The sequence below is a fragment of the Pteropus medius genome, unplaced genomic scaffold, assembly GCF_902729225.1.
Source record: "Pteropus medius unplaced genomic scaffold, Ma_sr-lr_union100, whole genome shotgun sequence".
In the NCBI taxonomy this organism is placed as follows: domain Eukaryota; kingdom Metazoa; phylum Chordata; class Mammalia; order Chiroptera; family Pteropodidae; genus Pteropus; species Pteropus medius.
In genome coordinates, this window is record NW_024347788.1 from 10,542,379 (window position 1) to 10,563,099 (window position 20,721).

The window sequence follows — 20,721 nt, forward strand, 5'->3', positions numbered from 1 at the left end:
ACCAGATCCACTGCTTTTTTATTGTTATTATTGCCACTGCCCGTGATTGAGCCCAGATCCCAGCGTTCGTTCTTATGAGCAGTGAAAATATGTACCTTTAGATCGATATTTCATTGCGATCTTATTTCATTAGCATTTTTGGTTGTCGTTTAAAAACGGTATTGCTTGAGAGAATTGTGTCAAGATGCGTCCGCCATCTGGCTGGTCACGGAAATTGCAGGGCTGGCTGAGTGTCCCTGTCAGGAGGAAGCGCAACACCCTGCCCATAGCCCGTGTCTCGCAGGTACACCCTGGATGAGTTCGGGACGGCCCGGAGGAGCACGGTGGTGCGTGGCTTCATCGACGCGCTCACTCGCGGGGGTCCCGGCGGCGGGGGCGCGCCCAGACCCATCGAGATGCACTCCCACGACCCCCTGAGGTACGGCGGCCCACGCATTGGGGACAGCGTTGGGGCGTGCGACGGTCTTCTGAAGGGACTCTCTACTGACGCTCAGTTTTTCATCAGGTATGTGGGCGACATGTTGGCTTGGCTCCATCAGGCGACGGCTTCTGAGAAGGAACACCTGGAGGCTCTGCTAAAGCAGGTGACCGCGCAAGGTGGGTGTCCGGCTGGCCGTGCTGGCGCCTCAGCCGGGGACTGATGCCCGCACCATCCTCTCCGCGGAGATAGATTTGTCACCTCCAAGGTGTAGGACAGCCAGTAAAGCCCCCTCTCCGAGCCTCCCTCCCGCTGCCGACACACCGTGTCCTCGTCACCTTCATCCTGTCACACGGCTGCTCGCACCCTTGCCGTGGGCCCTGCGACCGTCCATGTCAAGCCTGGACTCCTTTGCTTGCAAGGCACGTCTGGCCCCCTGGCCTGCACTGTCCCAGGCCTTCCCGGCCTCGGCGCTCGCAGGGTAAAAGGCTGTGTCCTTGTCACTTTATCTGTGCGTAAACAGGCCGAGTGACTTGCTTAAGGTCGCTAAGCTCCATTTTCCTTCACGCCTACTCCCCAACCCCCTTTTCATGCTCATGTGACTTTCTGAAAGTATTTTGAAGAATCACCCATGCACTGAATGTACTTTGGTCTCAATGCCAAGGAAGAAAAATGACTATTTTTGAGTCGCCGATGTCTCTTGGTGACAAGATTGCGAGTCTCCTTTGTGACTGCATGAAGACGAGTGCTGTGGAAGAGGTCAGGGGTCAGAGCAAGACCGACAGGAAGCGAAGACTGTTGAGAGCGCCGGCCCTTCCGCCCGCCCCACCTCCCGCTGCTTCAGCACGTGGTCTGCAGGAGCGGCCAGGGCACCAGACGCTGGCAAGACAGCCCCCTTGTCTGCAGCTCTGCTGCTGAGATTAGATCGGCACAAAGTCTGCACTTTGTAAAGTTCTCTTATCCTAATTACTCAGTTTAAGAGATGGTATTTCTTAGAAGACGTTTCAGTAAAGTGGATGAGAGGCAGCTTTAAGAGGAGGGAAGAAATTAGTTTGAACTTAGGCGGAATTGGTTATTCCGTGCGAATGCCTTAATTCTGCCAAGCCTCATTTTCACCATCTGTAAGAATGAAGGTGGTTATAAGCAGTAAATGTCGAGTGCCCAGTACCGAACTTGATAATTAGTCAGCATTTGGGGATGTCCGTTTTCCTTTAGATTTCAAGGTATGGTATCCATCTTTATGCCCTCGGCTTACCTGTTCACCATGACTGCCTGGAATAAGAAGCAGAACAAATGCTACATCTTTACGTCACTTTCTTTGATTATTAATATATTTTAGTCTTTTTTTTCTCTGCAACTCATATATTTATACTTTTTTAACCAAGAAATAATGTTCATTTTATTAATCAGTCCAATGAAATAACAGGACTCTAGACTCAGATATTAACATAATTAGAAATGGCATAAAAGATGTCAAACTTAAAATATTATTAAGGTTATTTTATATGTTATTAGTGCCATTTCTCATATGTATTACTGTGTGTTAGTTTTTTGAAGGTATGTGAAGCAAAGTGTAATATGGAAAAAGTTTTCCAGTTACGTTATAATTAATTGCAGGCGTTGAAGAAAATATTCAGGAAGTTGTCGGGCATATCACTGAGGGTGTGTGCAGGCCTCTGAAGGTAAAACCTTTTGTTTTTTATGTACGTTATGTAGTATCTGGTCAAATTACTGCCTAATTATGAGTTTAAAGGCACAGATACCTGTAATGTTGCCATATGAACACATTAATGTTCTTACAGGATAATAAGATACTTTTTAAAATAATCATTGTCAATTTTCTAAGAAAGAAAATTTGAAGTATTCTCAGTTTGTATTATTGACTCATTGTTTACCTTTTATGTTTCTCATAGTAATTAGTTAATCGGTTGAGAAAAAGTCTACTGAATTGAAACAACTAATCTATGAATCCTTAACAGAAATTTGCTAAGAACGTATTCCGTTTATTTTATTGCTTCAAGTATAGTAAATTTTTGTTATAGTAATGAATAATGTTAAATCCAGCAATAAAATAATGACATGTATGTGTCATCATCTTTACTATTTATAGTACAGGGACCGGAACTTGGAGTCAGACGTATGTTAGAATTCCCACTTGGCCACTTAACAGTGTTCACTTGTTCAGTTGCCTGACTCTGCTGCACCTGGCTCTGCTCACGCCGGACCTGTGGAAGAAGCAACCCACTGGCAGGGGCAGTTGGGACTGGCCGAGCAAACGGTGCAGACGAAGCGCGTGGTCCCTGGCATCTGCTGGGCCTGCCACAGATGCTGCGTTTCTTTATCGATGTTTCTACAGTACTTTGCAATTGCTAGTTTACTTTTCCTCGTTGACCGACTTCAGTTTACTATATAGAAATTAAAATCCAGAAGTTATGATTTATTCTTACTAAGAACTAAGTTATAAAACTAATTTTTTGTTGTTGTCGTTTTTAAGATTTTCTTTAATATTTTGTCCCAGGCGAGGAAACCTCAGAGGACACACCTTGTGACTTTATTTTTGTTTTCTTATCTCCTTTTGTTTTTCCTATGGCTATTGGCTTTTGCCGAAAATGGTTGGCCTCTCGTATAACCGTCGTAAGACAGAGTATGCGAACCAACCAATCTTGGTGTATTACACATAAATCTCCTGGTTTTTCAGACTTCCTCTGTCGTTTCCAGTGAAGCTGAAAAAAGGCCACTTTTTCTCAAAACCTTTGTGTGTGTGAAAAGAGGTGAAAGTTGTTTTTCTTTTTCTCCTTCCTTCCTCACTTCCTTCCCACTTTTTCTTTCTTTCTTTCTTTCCCTCCCTCCCCTCCTTTCCCATGTTCTTTCTCAAGGGAGTCAGAATGAAGAGTATTTACCTGATGCTTGAAACTTCTAGAAGGCAGGTTGCTGGCTGGCTGAGAGGTGTTCCAAACCCACTAGGGAAGAGCTCTCCGTCTGCAGATGATCCTTTATATTTTAACCTAATGGTTATATTAAAGTTCAGAAAAATCACTTTTTAAATTATAGTATATAACTTTAAGTTCCTACTGAGGCCTTCGATTTAGAAAGAGATTATAATAGGAAAATTATGGTTTTGAAATTCAAATGCTATCCGTCATCTATAATATTGTGATAGTTTGTTGGACTAATACCTTATGCCAGCAGATGTATCAGTTTCATAAACATTAATGAAAAGTTCAATTAATTTCTATAAGAGGTTTTCATATGCTCATATATGTACATTTATAACATTTTAGCACATCACATTTGTTGGCATTATGACATATTCCAAAATCGTAAGTACAGAGAAATTTCACCTTTTAAAAGCGTTTATTAAACATCTGTTGTGTAGGTACTGCTCTGCCAGATAACGCAGACGTGTAAAAGAAGCAGGAAACACAATGTTTGTGTTTAGAGTCTAGTTAGGAAACAAGACACAATGTAAGCAGCAGCTTCAGAACAAATACAATATGTAAATCAGCAAATATCAGTGTGGTTTAGATTATATTCATTAATCGGGGAATACAAAGTAAAAGAGAGATCAGCGAGAGATTGAATTTAGATTCCTAGCAGTTAATCTTAAGCCAGATCAAGTTAATCTTGAACTTGATCTGATAATGCCCTGGGAATCTTATAATTAGACAAATCTGTTGGTCCTAGTTTAAGATTTGTCTGTTTTCCTATTCGCTAATTAATATAAAAAGAAACTGGATTTAATAGTTTCAAGATAAGAACTCTTTTCTTTTTTTCTGAATGTTTGGTGAGAGTGCCGAATATTTTCACTGAGGGTCTTTTTAGGAATGTAACAGTTGCTTTGTGATTTACTGCTGTATTAAATTCTATAATACACTGGTGAAAAAAATTCATTCTTATCATTGTATTATTTGTGGTAGCAACTGTGTTGAGCCAAATTCTGCAGGTAATGCGTCATTTTTTGTAGAGTATATATATCTGTGTTAAAATGTTTCTGTTATTTTACCACCCCTCAATGGTTTAATATTCAGAAATTTAGAAGGAATTTTGTGATTTCTACAATAATAAAATTTTACCATTTTTAATGCTATTTATAACGTGATTAATGAAGAAAAGTTTTGCTTTTAAGAAATGTTTTATATTTTTCTCACATTTTTAATAGGTTCGAATTGAACAGGTAATAGTCGCCGAACCTGGAGCAGTTTTATTGTATAAAATTTCTAATCTCCTTAAATTTTACCATCACACGATCAGGTAAGTGGAATGGTTAAGTGTGCTTGTCAAATCCTATGTGATAGGATAGAACACAGTGCGAGATTTTTTCAGTTAGAACGCAGTGCGAGATTTTTTTGTTGTCACTATTTACATGACTAAATATAACCAGTAGAACCTCGTGTGAGTCAATGAACCTTGCGAACCATCGTATGCATGTTATATATGCTGTTCTTTGAGTCCATTCTTTCTGCCTTCTTCCCAAACATAACTATACACACGCATACTCACATATGTGCACACACAACTCAAGTCACAGTGTAAGTCTGTAATAGCACTGCGTTAGTGAGAGAGAGCCATGGCCCCTAAAGCAACTATGTGTTATACTCAGAATAAGGCACAGTAAGTGAAATGTCCTAATCTGGATGTAAGTAAGTACCATAATCGTTATTTAACATTTAGTTTTCTATTAGTGACAAAACAGAACTATAGCTTTGTCTTATCTAAATAAAAGCTACTTTATCTTATTAGGAACCACTTGTCTTATTTTAAATGTAATTCTTAACTGCAAAATTTGCATTCCTTTTGCTTTGCATAAATGCATTAATGGTGTACACTCGAGCTTTGTTTTAAATGTCACCATAAGATGTTATGTGTATAGCTGTGCTAAAACAATGTCCTTTCAAGCTTTACTTTTGATAGTTTCCAAATTAGTCCATTAAGACATGATTTAAAAATTACTTTTTACCCAGTATGACAGTATCAGGAACAGAAGCCAGTTGTTAAGACCCAGGAGAATTATTGGGACTAGCAGAGCGGGCGAGGCACAGGCCCCTGGGTGGCAGAGCAGCCACAGGGCTGGCAGGGCATGGGGTTCCCTTCCTCTCGGTGGCCGGGGCTCAGCAGCCAGAACAGCACAGCTGAGAGATGGATTCCACATCCTGTGGGTAAATCTTCAGACAAAGCTAACAAGCCACAAAACTGACCAGAGATGGGATTTGGGTCAGTCTTCTAAAATTTTAGATAGAAATTTATCAAAATTTATGACTCAAAAGCAAGAAATTAGTTTCAGTTGTACTGGCGTAGGCTTCCTAAACTAAGAGGGTGATACATACTTAGAAAATACAAGTGCTGGAAGCAGCCAACATAGCTAATGCTACATCACGCAGCGATAGTATAAAACAACTCGTAAGTATTGAGTAAGGCCCATAGTACTGCATGACATTTGTTATTTATTTGAAGGTAATCTAAATCAGTTTCTAATGTAGAGATGAAAAGAATAAAATCATTTTGATTCCAAACATCATAATAGGCTTTTTAGGCTTTGAGAATTACAGTTTTTAAAACATTTAAAATCACTTTCAGTATATGAATTAGGAAAGTAAAGTTTGGAATTGTTTTATACATGTTTATCTCACATCCTGGCAAAAATGGGAAATCCCATTGGTCAGGTCCAAGAAACGTTCTTGTAATTGCATGTTGAGAATTACAGAAAGTGCTCATAATCATTTCAAAATGTTATCAGATTTTTCATAATTAATCTAAATATGCCGCTATTTAGGTAGCTGTATAAAACTTGGAAAACTTTATAAATAGGTTATTGATATGGTACGAAAGTTTTAATTAAAAGAATAACTCAGTATTAATAAAATTTAAATGTTTTATCAATAGAGCTATTGATGGAATGGCTGCCTTAAAATTAGATCTTCTTAGATAAATAAGACGTGTTTATCGTAATAGAGGAAAAGCAGAAATATGGCTTTGCATTTTATGTCTGTTCTCACCCATTGTTCTAAAAGAGGTTGCGAAGTATCGAAGACATAGTAGTTTGTTTTCATTTGTTCATTACCTAACTCAAAAGGAAAAAAAAACCTGTCATTTGTATATGAAACTAGAGTGATCATTTTTAATTCACAGTTTATATTCTATATAAAAGCTTTTATTTAAATCTAGATCTTTCTAAAGAATTGTACTCACCTAAAGAACTGAACCGTTTTAGCCTGTTTTGCGACCTGAAATGTCCTTTGCTTTTAGTGGCATTGTTGGAAATAATGCAGCTACCTTGTTGACCACCATTGAAGAAATGCATTTGCTGAGCAAAAAGATATTCTTCAATAGCTTGAGTCTTCATGCAAGTAAATTAATGGACAAGGTACGTTTGAAAATGTAGTTCTCGAACTATGTGAGTGTGCATCTTTCACATTCGGAAATGTCGTTTCGCTGTTTTTACCCTGGTGACGATTTTTTCCCATTTCGCACAATGTTCTTTTGAGTTCTTCCTGTGGACAACGGAATACATTTTGGGGCGGCTTTCTGCATCGAGGTTTGTAGTCTGTGTTCTGGGAGCAGCACGACATCCAGTTGTAACTGGGAATAGAACCTCAAGCCCGAGTTTGCTGAACATTTTTCTATAACCAAAAATTTGTAACCAAGTCAAACTTACTATAAAGGTCAGGGCTAAAATGACATACAGATTAAAAATCTGGAACTCTTTCTTACTCAGTGTTTTTTCTAAACAGCTTACTTATATTTTTACTTCCTGATGGTCTAGTTATGTCCTAATGAAATTTATGCTCCTTTGAGCTAAATACGTTAATTAATTGTGAAAACAAACATGATAACAACTCCCTGCCCCCCGCCCCCAAGTAAAACCAAATAACAGCAATGAAAACCTGGAAGTCCAGTGAGAGCTAATATTTTTAATGGAGCAGTGTATTGTGGCTGGGCCCAGAGGCATGGGTGTGTGTGATTAAGTCCTTCTTTATTTCTGTTTCGTTATTAGAGATTCAAGTTTTTAAAGGATGCATCATTATCACCATGCTGCTGCTGCTGCTTTTTAAAAATCATCCTGCTGTATCTAATAGCCTGGGTACGTTATGCACAGGTCTTATAGTGTAGTGTGGAGCAGTCAGTAGCAACCCCGTCTAGAGTCCCTGGTCAGTTGTCATATTTTTAAACTCAGGGAGGCCTTAATAGGACTTTGCTTTCTGAAACCCACACACGGCTCAGATTTATTTGGAAAAGCACCATGAATTTGTGGAGCTGGGTTATTAATCTTAGATTTTTTCCTGTTGTATGTATTTCTATTTGCACCAGAAGTTTACTAACAATCAGTCAATTCCGGTTATATGTATATATACACACACATATATGTTTATATGTGTTTTTACTTACACAATTTTTAAAAAATCATACATGATACAGACTTTGAACACGAACAAACATATCCAGGATACACAGAGAACTCCTGAAACTCAACAATAACAAAAAACCTGATATCAATAATTGCTAGGGAAACGCAAACCAGAACCACAATAAGATGCCCATTAGGCTGGCTACTAGCAAAAAAAAATAAAAAAAGAGAAAATACAACTGTCGGCAAAGATGTGGGAGATCAGAACCCTGTGCACCATGGGTGGGAATGCACAATAGTGGAGCTGCTGTGCGGACGGTGTGGCAGTTCCTCAAAAAAAATAGAATTACCCTGTGACTCAGAAATTCTCCTGGGTACATACCCAAAAGAATTGAAAGCAGGTCTCAAAGAGATAGTCACATAGCCATGGTCAGAGCAGTATTATTCACAATAGCTAAAATGCGGAAGCAGCCCAAGTGGCCATCAGTGGATGAGTGGATAAACAAAATATGGCATGTACATACAGTGGGATTTTATTCAGCCTTAAAAAGGAAGGAAATTCTGATTGTGCTGTGACATGAAAGAACCCTGAGGATATTAAGTGAAATACGCCCGTCACAAAAGACATGCTGCCCGATTCCACCTGGATGAGGTGCTTAGTGGAATGGTAGAGAGGGAAGGTGGGATGCTGGTTCCAGGGCCGGGACGTGGGGGGCTGGGGAGTTCTTGTTTAACGGGTATAGAGGTTCAGTTTCCAAGACGAAGAGAATTCCAGAGATGGATGCACAGCAGGATGACTGTGTTTAGTGCCTTTGAACTGTGCACTTAAAAATGGTGAAGATGGTTAAATGAATAAATTTCTGTGCTAGCTCACAAGGGTGTCCATCAATACCAGTTACTTGAACGACTTCCTTTCTGTTTCCCTGTGGTCCATTGTTATGTTGCTGTCACTGTTAACTCTCTCGTGCCCTTGACGTTCTGTCACACGTACCTGCAAGGCCTCCGTGGTGCCCAGCAGTCCTCCGTGTCCTTAGCCAGCCACCCGCATTCTCCTTCCTTTCGCTGTTGGCTCAGCTCTGCCAGACTGCCTCCTACAAAAGGGGCCAGCCTTGCTCACGTTGTCCAGGCATTGAAAAGATCTCTGCCAGCGTGATGAGCAAAAAGTCTTCTCTCTCTTTTTTCGTTTACATTTCGGTGCTTTTAATGAGAATTAACATTTTAAAATTATATTGGCTGTTTGTGAATTTCTTTTTCATGTTCTTTGCCACTTTTTCTACTAGGTTGTGTCTTTTTATTATCTGATAGTCTTTAGGCATTAAGAATATTAACTCATATGTTACAGATATTTTTTCTAGGTCATCATTTGCCTTTTAAATTTGCCTGTGATATTATTTTCTCACATATCAGCACAATGTCACTGATGTATTATAAACTTGTACATAAAAATTCTTAATATAAATGCTGGTATTTTAAAATTCCTACACCTTTCTATCTACCCAACACAAGACTGTAGTCTGTTACTTGGACTTCTAAGTACCAAGTTTTGTTTCACTTACAAAATCTGACTCTATTAATATAAGTACTGTGAAAAAATGTTTTTGAAAAAATTTACAGGCCCTTCTTCTTGGCCATCGTGTTGCCAGCAAATGGGGATGATGAACTTGGCACTGGCATGCCTTCCAGCTGGTGCCAGGCACCCTACTGCGCAGTTTAGATGCAGCGGGCCCATCTCGTCCTTGCAGACTCCCTCTGAAGCTCTGAGAAGTTAAATTACCGCTCCAAGGACACACAAATAAGCGGTAGATCCAGAATGTAAAATTAATCTCTTCCGCCGTCGAGCCCAGGATTTTAGTGGCAGTGTTCTACCGCTTTGTGAAGTGTGGGGCCTGTGGACCGGCCTCCTGAAAATCGCCTAGAGTCCTTGGTGAAAGATGGATTCCTAGGCCCCGAACCTATATATACTGAACCAAGATCTTTGAGATTTGGGCCTGAGGCGGGGTGATGATTCCCAATTATACTATCGCTGGGGAAGTGCTGGTCTCTGGATTGCTTTTTTTAGGACTTGTAGGCCATTTCAGATCTCTGAAAATATAATTCTACAATTCAAAGACCACCAAGTTTCCTCACAATTTTTTTTAATTTTAGAAGGACGAATTCTTCTAATCGTGATATATTAATTCTGAAATAATCTAACAAAACTTTGTCACTTTCTGTATTGATGAAATAAGCTATTGATGAATTATTGATTTTCCAATGTGTCAGGCAGTGCTTTACATCTTTTGTATATATTATTTTACTGTGAACCGGCATTTGTTTATACATTAAAATATAGTGGGAACATATGAGCAGTGGGCAAAACATATTTTATTTTAGGTTGAACTCCCGCCACCTGATCTTGGACCAAGTTCTGCATTAAATCAGACACTCGCGTTGTTGCGTGAAGTTTTGGCATCTCATGATTCTTCAGTCGTACCATTAGACGCTCGTCAAGCGGATTTTGTGCAAGTACGTTGTAAGTTTGTTTTTAATGATTGCCTATTGCTACTCTATTATACATTCCGTTGAAATTCTGGCATTTTATGACCCATATATTTTGACAATTCCTCTCATTGATTTTTCTTTCAAATATTAAACAGTTCTCTTTAAAAATATTTATTCAATTATTCTTGTTTTAAAAACTATTAGGATTATTATACCACTTATTCTTTTTCTTATGTGCTTCTGTAACTTAGCCCCCTTCCAATTCGTTTGGCATTCATTCTGAGTTTCATGAACCCAGGCCTGTATCGTTGATCGGGAAGTAAAAATTTTATTTTTCATTTACAGGTTTTATCGTGTGTCTTGGATCCTCTCCTCCAGATGTGTACTGTATCAGCCAGCAATTTAGGCACAGCCGACATGGCCACTTTCATGGTCAACTCACTGTACATGATGAAGACAACGCTCGCTCTGTTCGAGTTCACCGACAGACGGCTGGAAATGCTACAGTTTCAGGTTCGTTTTGCCCTAAACTGACTGCTCACTGCGATGGAATCTTTGTTCTCTATGTGACCTCAGCTAACTGGCTTTATGACCTGATTCCTCTAAATCCCTTGTTCTAGTCTGATGGAAGGCCACACACGTGTACACACACACGCACATTCAGTATTCACTTTTAGCTTGGAGAAGTCAGTACGTGATGGGTAAGACATTGTGGTCAGACCATGGTATGAGGCGGCAGACGAAGCTTTTCTGCTTGGCCTGAGCAGCTTGCTGTGGGCGCAGCCTCGGTTTCTGAACCGTGGATGACGTGCCGGTTTCCAGCTGTGCGTCCAGGGCGGGGCGTTCCAGGGAGACGTGTTATTACCTGTGTATAAACCAGTGTTAGGCAGAACGTTACAGTTCGTCATACCGATCACTCTGGTCCTTAAACCAAATGATCTCACTTAAGAGTTTGTAACATGGCTAAAAGAAAGCCTTTTATAAAATTTACCAGATTCTTAGGTTCTGATTTTGAAATAGTGATATTTTGGTAGATATAATTTTTTAAAAACTCTGGTCTGTGTCATCACAAGTGTATAAACACTTGGCAGTGGTGGTAGTAAAAATTCACTTGTAGAGTTTTTGGGTTTTTGAGGAACGAGTTTGATCTAAATTTGTGATATTTTCTAATTTCTAATTCCTTTTTTTAAGAGAAGTATAGTGAAGTATGATTAATTTTCCTTGCATAACTTTTGTTTTATATAGAATTAATAAAGTTATTTTTTAATTATTAGTTTTTACTGTATTTATCACTAATTCAACTCCAAGTTCTGCCATTTTCCTAAATCGTTTCTCAAGCTGTTCAGCTGTTTCAGGAGTTCATCAATCTGTTTTATCACCAATTACCTGCGTTTCTGAAATAGTCCCTAGACTTTGCCCTTGCAGATGGCAGGCCCCACTGTGCTGTGAGTGCTTCTTGCGTCCGCACGAGCACCATGCGTGCTCGCAGGCTGCTGGCCAGTGCCAGTCGCTTGGGCCAGCTCAGTCAGTGTGAGAGGACTGTGCCAGGACAAGGACGTGGACGCTGGCAGGCACCGCTCACTCGGCCCCCAGAGTGACAGTTGACCTTGCTGAGTAGAAAATCCTTGACTTTCAGACCTTTTTCGTTAGTCCTGTTACGCTCGTTCCACTCGTACTGAGCTGCTTCCAGGGTATGAGTGAGACGTCCGGGCCAGTCTGCTGCCCTCTCGTCTGGGCCAGCCTGTCCCGTCCATCAGGAAGCTTGCGTGGATTTTCCTTTGAGTTCATATATTTCCACAGGGTATTTTTTGATATGTCTCTTTTTACGTTGTTTCCATCTTGGACTTGTCAGAGCCGTTTCTGTGTGAAGATTTTAACCTTTCTTTTGCTCAATAAATTTTCGTTATCTTTAATTATTACTTCTCCATTGTTACTTTTTATATTCCAGAGCTCCTGTTCTTAGTTGGCTTTGTCTCCTTAATCTGTCTTCTGATTTCTTTTTAAATCTCTTCCCTTCAATCTATTTATCTGATGTTTGTCCTGATTTACTTTTCTTCCGTTTTTTTCGGATGCTGATTTGGTTCTCACCCATAACCCTCTCGCTGCGTGTTTGTGTTTGCACACTCGTCCTTCTCAGGTTCCCAGTGGGTCTAGTTAGTCAGGACCAATTGCACGTTCTTGGGCCTTCACTGAAAAGGTAGGCACTCTGTCTTAGGGTAGTGTTACCTCAGGAAAAGGCACCTGTTCTCATTCACGTGAGTTTCCGCTCAACCCGCCCCCTCCAGTCAGCTGTGAGCGTTTTAGGAGGCGGGCTCAGTGATCGGTGTCACCTGGACAGACGAGCAGTCAGATGGCACCAGCAGTGTCTCGTGCACGGTGCCATCACCAACAAACTGGTGGGGACCTCCGGACGCTCAGGCCCGGGCTGGTCAGTGAGGCCGCAGCAGACCCTTCCGCAGGGAGCACGCGACCCGGGCAGCTCCCTTCGTGGCATCTGCCTCCCGCAGTGCACGGTGGCTTCCCTGGCCAAGGACAGCTCGCAGCCGGTGAGCACACTCAGGCCGTTCCCGCCAGCCAGGCCTCCGGCGGTTCCTGAGCCTGAAAGCTTCCGCCAACCTCCCCGGGGTCGTCGGCTCTCCCCTGTGTCACACCCTGCTTTTTCCACAGGAGGACGCACTGCGTCCGCCCGGGTGGGACACCTACGACGGCGCATGTGGCGGACTGCGTCAGCCCCGCGAGCCGGGATCGCCCGAGCGTTCTACCCCACGCTGTTGTTGTTTCCTAGTGTTTTCGCTTGTGTGTTTTGCTTATTACCAGCTTTCAGACGAGCTGAGAAGCCGCTCACGGTCCTGGAGTCTTTGGGTAAAGAGAGGCCTTCTCTCCCGTCTGTACAAGGACCTCCTCGGTCAGGGACGGAAGCGCCCCTGCTTAGTCGCAGTCCTGTGCGGCCCGGCCCCGGGGCCACTGTCAGGAACGCGCCGTGACAAAGGGCGAAGAGCCCGAGCTAGTCCCCGGCTGCTCGCGTCGGCCTCAGCCCCTTTCACATACCATCTTTCTGCTGTGCTTTATTTCAGATCGAAGCACATTTGGACACGCTCATAAATGAGCAAGCTTCTTATGTGTTAACCAGAGCAGGCTTGAGCTATATCTACAACACCATACAGCAACACAAACCTGAACAGGTAAGCTGAACAGGTAAGCGCGTGCGTGTTCTTAATTAGCGTGTGGGCTCTAGAGCTGGACGCTGGTGACTCGGCTCTGCCTCTTAACAACTGTTTTTCACTGGAAAAATGACTTATCTCCGTTTCATCAGAGATCAGAGGTTACGTAGGTGGATCATAGGGTTGGTTGGTCTAAGATTAAGTGAGATAATACATGTAGTTCTTAGATGAGTACCTGACATAGAGTGCCCCAGAACAGGAAGTATTTTTCTTTTTTCTTTTTTTCTTTTTTTTTACTACAGACAGTTTAGGTTAAAAGTAATGAAAATATACAAAACTTAATGTTATATATAAAGGATATTCATCCTGGAAAACTTTTGAGTCCTATTTTACTCTAAGTTGATTAAATGCGTATATTACTGTGTAAGTGGCAGTCACCCCCTTTTTAATTTAGCAAATCGTGGTGTTACTTCGGAAAGGTAAATACCTCTGGGCCAGCACATAATCTGGTTGAGGACGGAACCCCAGCAGAAACAGACAGTGGAGGGGCAGCGCCCCTAGAAAACCACGTACGCGGCCTTGTTCAGAAAGCAGCGCGCTCTTTCAGATGACATGAACGTGAAGAATGTCTCATGGCCCAGGAACTCTGAAGTGAAGTTCTCAAAACTCACAAGTTCTAAAGTTTTTCTTTTGGTAAAGTAGGGAGCATATTTCTACAGGAGGCACCAGTTCTGTATTTTTACACCATCTAGAACAGTGAAGGTTTAAACTCTGAGACACCATGTCTCACGGCCATTGCATAAGGGCCTCAGTGCTGTTTTTCCCTTGATCGTGAGTAAATCTGAAATGTCCCTGTTTCCATTGTTAATAAATGTGTGCGTTTCGCACCCCCCAGTATTGTCGCGCGCCTTACTGCTGTTTACACAGAAACGAACAAATCATGGCCCCTGCTCTAATTGCAGTTGAAGAGATGACACTTGAGTTCTTTGGAAATAAGCCAAATGAACCAACTTGGGCAATCCACTAATGGACTGTAATTCACGAATGAACTGAAACGCACGGCACCTTTTTTACATCTTGGTTTTGCCTTTTTCCGTTTGTTTTTTTAGGGTTCTCTGGCTAATTTGCCCAACTTAGATTCCGTGGCACTGAAGGCTGCAATGGTAAGTGCATAGTAAAGCATTCCAGTATGGATTTCCTGTGTATGGAACGTTAGTCTTAATTTTTTCCCGTGTGATCATTTTGTCCTGGGTGGTGTTCATCTCTTTATGTGCCATATTCACTTTGGGTCCAGTGTTGCTCACATATGTACCCTTCACTAAGGAGGCCAATCCTTCTAGCTGTCCGCCTGCTGTCAGCAACCCTCAGCTCATGGTTCTGGAGTCGGATCCCACTCTTAATGCCTCGCTCTCGAGTGTCACACTGAACCTCCATGTCATCACTCTCTCGTCTCATGAAGACGTGCCTGCACCCCTGTCCGTGTGAGCTTCGTGTATGCACTTGGCAGGTGTGCGTACCTGTCAGCTGGATGGCACTCATTTAGCCCTCAGGGACGGTCCCCTTTGGAAGCTTCATAATGATGACACTGGTAGTGGTAGTAATACCGACGACGAGTAATGACAGCTGGTGACATTCATGGAGCATGCTAAGTGTTTTTCATGTGGTAATTATTTAATCCTTCTAAGATCCTCATTCAGCCCAGTACTTCTGCTCTTAAATACTGTGCTGTACACCTGTTCCAGGTATTTAAATACATACACTCACTACCACAGTGGTTTGGCTTCAATAAGTAGTTCTCTTAGATGCCCCTTCTGTCTGTCACCTTACAGAGCTAAATTTAACTGAAAATAAAAGGGACAGGCCCCAGAGACCTAAGAAATACACAGGTGTATAGCTGACAATGCTAATATTAGACAAGGTAGATTTTAAAAACACTAAATAGGATAAATAAGGAACATTATATCATGATAAAAGATAGTATGTGTAGAGGTAACCGCTATAACTTCTATATATCAGACAACAGTAAAAACTTAGAAATGCAAAGATTTGATTCTAAAATGTTCAAATAAAAATAAATGAAAATGAATAAGTTGTAGATTTATGAAAAAAAAGTTTCTTAGAAAGTTAAATGCACAGTCATCATACTACCTAATAATTCCACTTTAAAGTATTTACCCCCCAAAATGAGGACATGTCTACACCAAGATCAGCGACCTTAAGTTTTCCTCAGTAGATGTGTTTCCTCCCTCTGTTCTTCTACCTGAGACATCTCCGGTCCACGATGTAAGCCCACAGATGTATTTAAACTTTTTTATAAATTCTTGTTTGCCTTGACTTAAGTTTTAAAAACACTTCAATTAAAACTTAAGTTTTAAGTTTTAATTGAATATCTCGTGTCTCTCTAAAGAAACAGAGTCTTGATCGAGTTTTGAATGTGACCCATCATTTTACATATAACTGTTTCCTCCACTTGGATGCTTCAGAGACTCTTCAGCTCAGCATCTGTGCAACTAAATTCTCCTCATTCCCCACAACCCGCTCCCACCCCCAGGCCCCGCAAGTGTTCTAAACTCGCGGTCGTAGTAGCGTCTTACCCAGTCGCTATTTTGGCAGTGTTGACCAAGCGTCTGCCATTTTCTAGGCATCGTACGAAGAATTGAGATGAAAACAGACATGATCTAGTAAAGGATGCAGCTAGTGCACAACTAAGTGAATGTCTAAAGAATGCGGTTGCGACTTGCAATGCCGTGAATTAAATTATACAGATCCAGAGTCGGGGAGTCAGGCCCTTCATCCGTCACTAACCAAGTTTTGATGTTTTTCCTCTTCTTCTCCAATGTCCCCTTTATTGCCCTCGCCCTTGGAGTCTACGATGCTGCAGAAGCTACCTCTTTGGTGTAATTACCATTACAGCCTCCCCTTCCATTCTTGCTGTAGCCAGATTTAGCTTCTTAAAATTTAAATCAGATTATTTCCTACTTCAGTGGTTTCCTAATGCTTTTACAGTGAGAGTTAAAATTCTTTTTAAAAAGCATACAAGTTCTCCATTAGCTATTAGCCATTCTTTCTTCGAGCCTTCATCCATGCTGTCCCCACGCCCTGAAGCCCCACTACACACTCACGCACCTACTGTCTGTTTCTCCTCAAGGTCTCACTTCAAATGTCCTTTCCTCGTGGATGCTTTTGCCAGGCACACAGATGGGTCTGTCCTTCTGATTTATGCTTTTATAATTCCTCGGTTGTTCCTTCATAGCATTTAACACAGTTCGTAAATATCTATTTATTTACATTATTATTTACTACCTCTCACGAGGCCGTAGCTCTGTGATGCTGGGGACTGCCCTCCTTTGGTCACAGTTATATTTACATTACCTAATGTAGTTCCTTGCTAATAGTAGGTGCTCGGTAAACAGTAGTTGAATGAAGAGATGAATGAATAACGAACAGATACGGTTGATTTAAGAAAGTAAGGCAGACTTGAAATCTGATGACATCTTGTAAATTACTCAAAAGCTTGGAAATGGAAATTGAGATGAATGGCTTAGATTCGGAATTTTAAAAGTAGATACTGCTGATCTTGACTACTTAAAAAGTTGACATTTTAGAGAGTTTAGTTAAAATGTTTAAGAAATAACTCCTTTTGATCACAAAGAAGTCTTTTTGGAAAATGGGGTTTTGCCTAAGATTCAGCCCTTGAAACACATGGTCATATTTGCGATATTAGTCAGCAAATAAATACACTTTGTGTTTTACATTCTCTGTGCATTTAGGTTCAGTTTGATCGTTATCTGTCAGCCCCAGACAAGCTGTTAATGCCACAGCTGGACGTCCTTCTAAGTGCCACTGTGAAGTAAGTACATTTTGGTCGCAGTTAGTTGGTAAAGAATCACATAATTTTAAATACCAACCACATTTCTTTGGGAAAAAAAAAGTTTTCAGGAGGAGATTCACCATTGAAGATCTATAGTTCTCAGCCTTGTTTTCTGCAGCATCTCTAAGAGGTCTGACATTACCCTGTTTGTACTTACTCCATGCCTGTGTATAGCTCCAAAAACTCTAGTGAATGAATTTTTTAAATAACATGAATATAATTAGAGCTATATAGCCAAACACCAAATGCCCTATATTAACAAACCTGCCAGAATGACATGGAATATCAATAACACTTCTCGTGCAATGCACATGAGCTACTTTATAGACTGTTTTGGACCTTTTTGTTTTTTGTTTTTTGTTTTTTGGTGTCCTCCAGGTAAGAGTTCCTTAGGGTCTGAACTGAGGTGGTGGATCACGACGCTGCCATTGACGGAGTAGGAAACATAGCCAGAAAAGTAGTTTGGGGAGTAAAGCTTGAAAGACACATTTTTAATTTAGTTATTATATGTCACGAAGTATAGTGACATAAATTGCAGTAGCTGGGGGGTGACAACAAGTAAACTCGTGAGAACATGGAGAGAGTCGATGCAGATTGAATGAACCCAGCGCTATTTTTCTGGTTAGATACATTTTTTAAAACACTAGTTTCAGTTCCTTAAAAACTGTTTCTGTTATCATTTTATGTGCTTATGGAGAAATGCGTATTCGTGGAAATGCCGTGACTTGTTGTAGGCAGTGTCCCATTGCTTTAGCGTGGCAACCCAGACTGGCGATGAGCGGTCAGGGAGGTGTGGTCACAGGCAGACCTCGGCGGTGCTGCGGGCTCGGTTCCGACCCGCGCAGGGAAGCGAGTTGTCCTTTTTTCTGGTGCAGGGTTTTGCCTTCAGGCTGTAAAAAACGCAACATCTGTGCAGCGCAGCGAAGTGAGGCGTAATAAAGTGAGGCGTGCCTGTGTCGGTGGAAAGGCAGGGTCAGTGATTCCGAGACTGAAGGGTTAATAAGTTTGAATAGTTATAAGTCTCTTCTTTAATCTGTCCTCAGTCGTGTTTGCAAAGCAGTGCACCGATGGCGGGTCCCAGCTTCTGTCGCTTGGTAACCCACTATATATCAGGCAGCGTTCCAGCCCCAGATCCAGCAGCGAACAAAACACAACCTACGTTCTAATGGGCGAGATTGAATGAGCAAATAATAAACAAAAAAAAACACTTTATCCCGAAACCAGGATAAGTAATTCGCGTAGCATTAATTATTTAATAGCATCTGAGATCATCATGAAAATGAAATGCAGTGGTTCGATATGAAGCTCTCTACAGTTCCTGGCGTTTTCAGAAAGCGTCTTCCCATTTCGCTTGTCCACAGAGAGCAGATCATACGGCAGTCTACAGAGCTGGTCTGCAGAGCCTACAGCGAAGTGCACGCCGCGGTCACGAATCCCGCCAACGAGTACAAAGACCCGGAGAGCATCGTGCGCCGGCCGCCGCAGCAGGTGCGGACTCTCCTCTCCTGACTGCGGCGCTCGAGCGCGTCGGCCGAGTGCCGCGTCCCTGGAACGCTGCAGGTCGCTGAGGTTTTCAGTCTGTTGATCTTCACTTTGAAATTTGATGGTTACAGTTTTCTTTGTGTCATAAGAGCAGAAGTCCCAGTAATTGCTTTGTTTCGGTCTCAGTGACATGGAAGTAACGTGTCAACCGGAGTTAGCGTCGCTCTGTATCTGCTGGCCACCTGCCAGCCCTGCAGTCCCGTCTGTCCTGGAATGTCAGTGTAAAAGAGATCTGAGGGATTGTCTTTACAAGATGAGTTTTAAATTAACTACATCAAAAATTGAACTTAGGAATTAGTATGAGGATACGACCTAATGTCTCTCTACAGATTAATTTGCTTTCTCGTTAGTTATTAATGTGAGCAGGTGGCCTGGAACTGAAGAGCAGAAACTTAGACTCAGCAAAAGAGCGGGGAAAGAGAAGTAACTGGAGCAGGGTGGACCCCACTCTGCGCGCCGGGCTGCATCCGCCGTGGGGTTCTCCTGGGGCGGCTGTGGGGTGCACGGGCATCCTGCGCTGCACGTGAGGCCGGACGGTAGAGATCAGGGTTTGTCCTACAGGGTGGGATCTCAGTTCAGCCAGGGACGTTTGTCTGTTGTTCAGACCAAAGAGAGAACAACCCTCTCTAACCTGGGACGGACACTCCCGGAGCAGCAGTCGCTAACTGGCAGTGCTCAGTGTCTGTCACCGTGGCGGCCCCTGACGAAGAATGATTTGGGTTCTGACTTTAGAACTTTATCTGTAATATTCAAAATCCCTGTGTTTTTTAAAAAATAAATCTTCGTGCGTTTCCTATGGTTTTGCTTTGTTGGTGAGATTTTTGAGGTGAGATCATGCTAGCAAAATATCTTAATTTCTGCTAAATCTATAAAAAGAGATAGGTCCCTAAATTATAAATGAGAAAAATGAGGCATAAGGAAAAATTGTCTAGGTTCAGGTATTTTGAAAAGTAGTAAGACGAAATTAAGACTTATGTAACAAATATATAACAAATTAGTATTTACAGAACATGGCTTGTTCATCTATCTGATATTTATGTGTTTCTGTTAATATGATTATAAGATGATGTCTTTTGGTATAAATCTGTATTAGTCTTTTTCAGTTTGTGTATATATAAAGGATGTACGTGTGATATGAATCAAGAGATTAAATTTTAATAATTTATTTCTGCAGTGAGAAAAGATTGCTACCTTATCATTAGTGAATTCCTTGGCTTTCTAGGGAAGAAATGTATTTGGCTTTTTACTTAGTTTTCTCAAATAAAATGTTAAACTATTTCTAGAGCAGCAATAACGGCAGTATTTTTCTCCACCTCATCAAAGTGTTTTTAGACAATGTACTGCCAGGAAAGGAAGCACAGTGCAGGTTCAGATTGAGATACCACTGGAAGACGGGCGAGCAGAATGTGCCAAAGGAGCTTGAGAACCGAGTCGAAATAAAAGAGCGTGGTAATCCGTCAGCACAACACTTACCTTTGCCACGGACTTCATAGTTTGCATTTTGCACTGTCCCGATGTCGCGTGAGTCTAACCTTAGATAACGCGTGCCAGCCTTTCCTTCCGACAGGAAAGGTATCTGCCTGGCAGAACCTTTAGTTGTAGTTTCCTGTGTTGTTTCCTCTGGGCCGTTACTTGAACAGGTGAGTGCGACCCGAGAAGAGTCACACACATATGTGATTGACTTGTAAATTCGTGGTCACCCTCACACGGCCCTCGCTATCCCCTGTCCCCCTCGCCTCCCTACTTTTCCAGATGACTTCTCTCCCATTCTTAATGACCTTAATGACCTTTACAATTCCCCGAGGAAACGGAAGCTGTTAGATGCACGACTTCATCCTCTCCAGCTTCTCCGTCTTTCCTTTTGTTCGGGGACCAGCGTCCTCCACGGTGAAGCCTGTTTCCTTCC

General features: G+C 41.8%; 1 protein-coding gene across 2 annotated transcripts in view; it reads left to right on the plus strand.

The window, feature by feature from the left end:
- Positions 1 to 20,106, plus strand: part of COG6 (component of oligomeric golgi complex 6) — a 40,376-nt gene extending 20,270 nt beyond the window's left edge. The window contains exons 9-19 of one of the 2 annotated variants that reach the window (XM_039877256.1): positions 284 to 418; positions 506 to 597; positions 2,036 to 2,100; positions 4,578 to 4,669; positions 6,662 to 6,779; positions 10,134 to 10,265; positions 10,587 to 10,754; positions 13,316 to 13,423; positions 14,512 to 14,565; positions 17,173 to 17,252; positions 18,635 to 20,106. In XM_039877256.1, coding sequence (XP_039733190.1) covers positions 284 to 418; positions 506 to 597; positions 2,036 to 2,100; positions 4,578 to 4,669; positions 6,662 to 6,779; positions 10,134 to 10,265; positions 10,587 to 10,754; positions 13,316 to 13,423; positions 14,512 to 14,565; positions 17,173 to 17,252; positions 18,635 to 18,782 — 1,192 coding nt within the window. In that variant the 3' untranslated portion in view covers positions 18,783 to 20,106. Of the gene's footprint in view, positions 1 to 283; positions 419 to 505; positions 598 to 2,035; positions 2,101 to 4,577; positions 4,670 to 6,661; positions 6,780 to 10,133; positions 10,273 to 10,586; positions 10,755 to 13,315; positions 13,424 to 14,511; positions 14,566 to 17,172; positions 17,253 to 18,634 lie in introns of those variants that run through there. The other variant, XM_039877257.1, reaches the window with a different exon arrangement.
- The last annotated feature ends 615 nt before the right edge of the window (positions 20,107 to 20,721 follow it).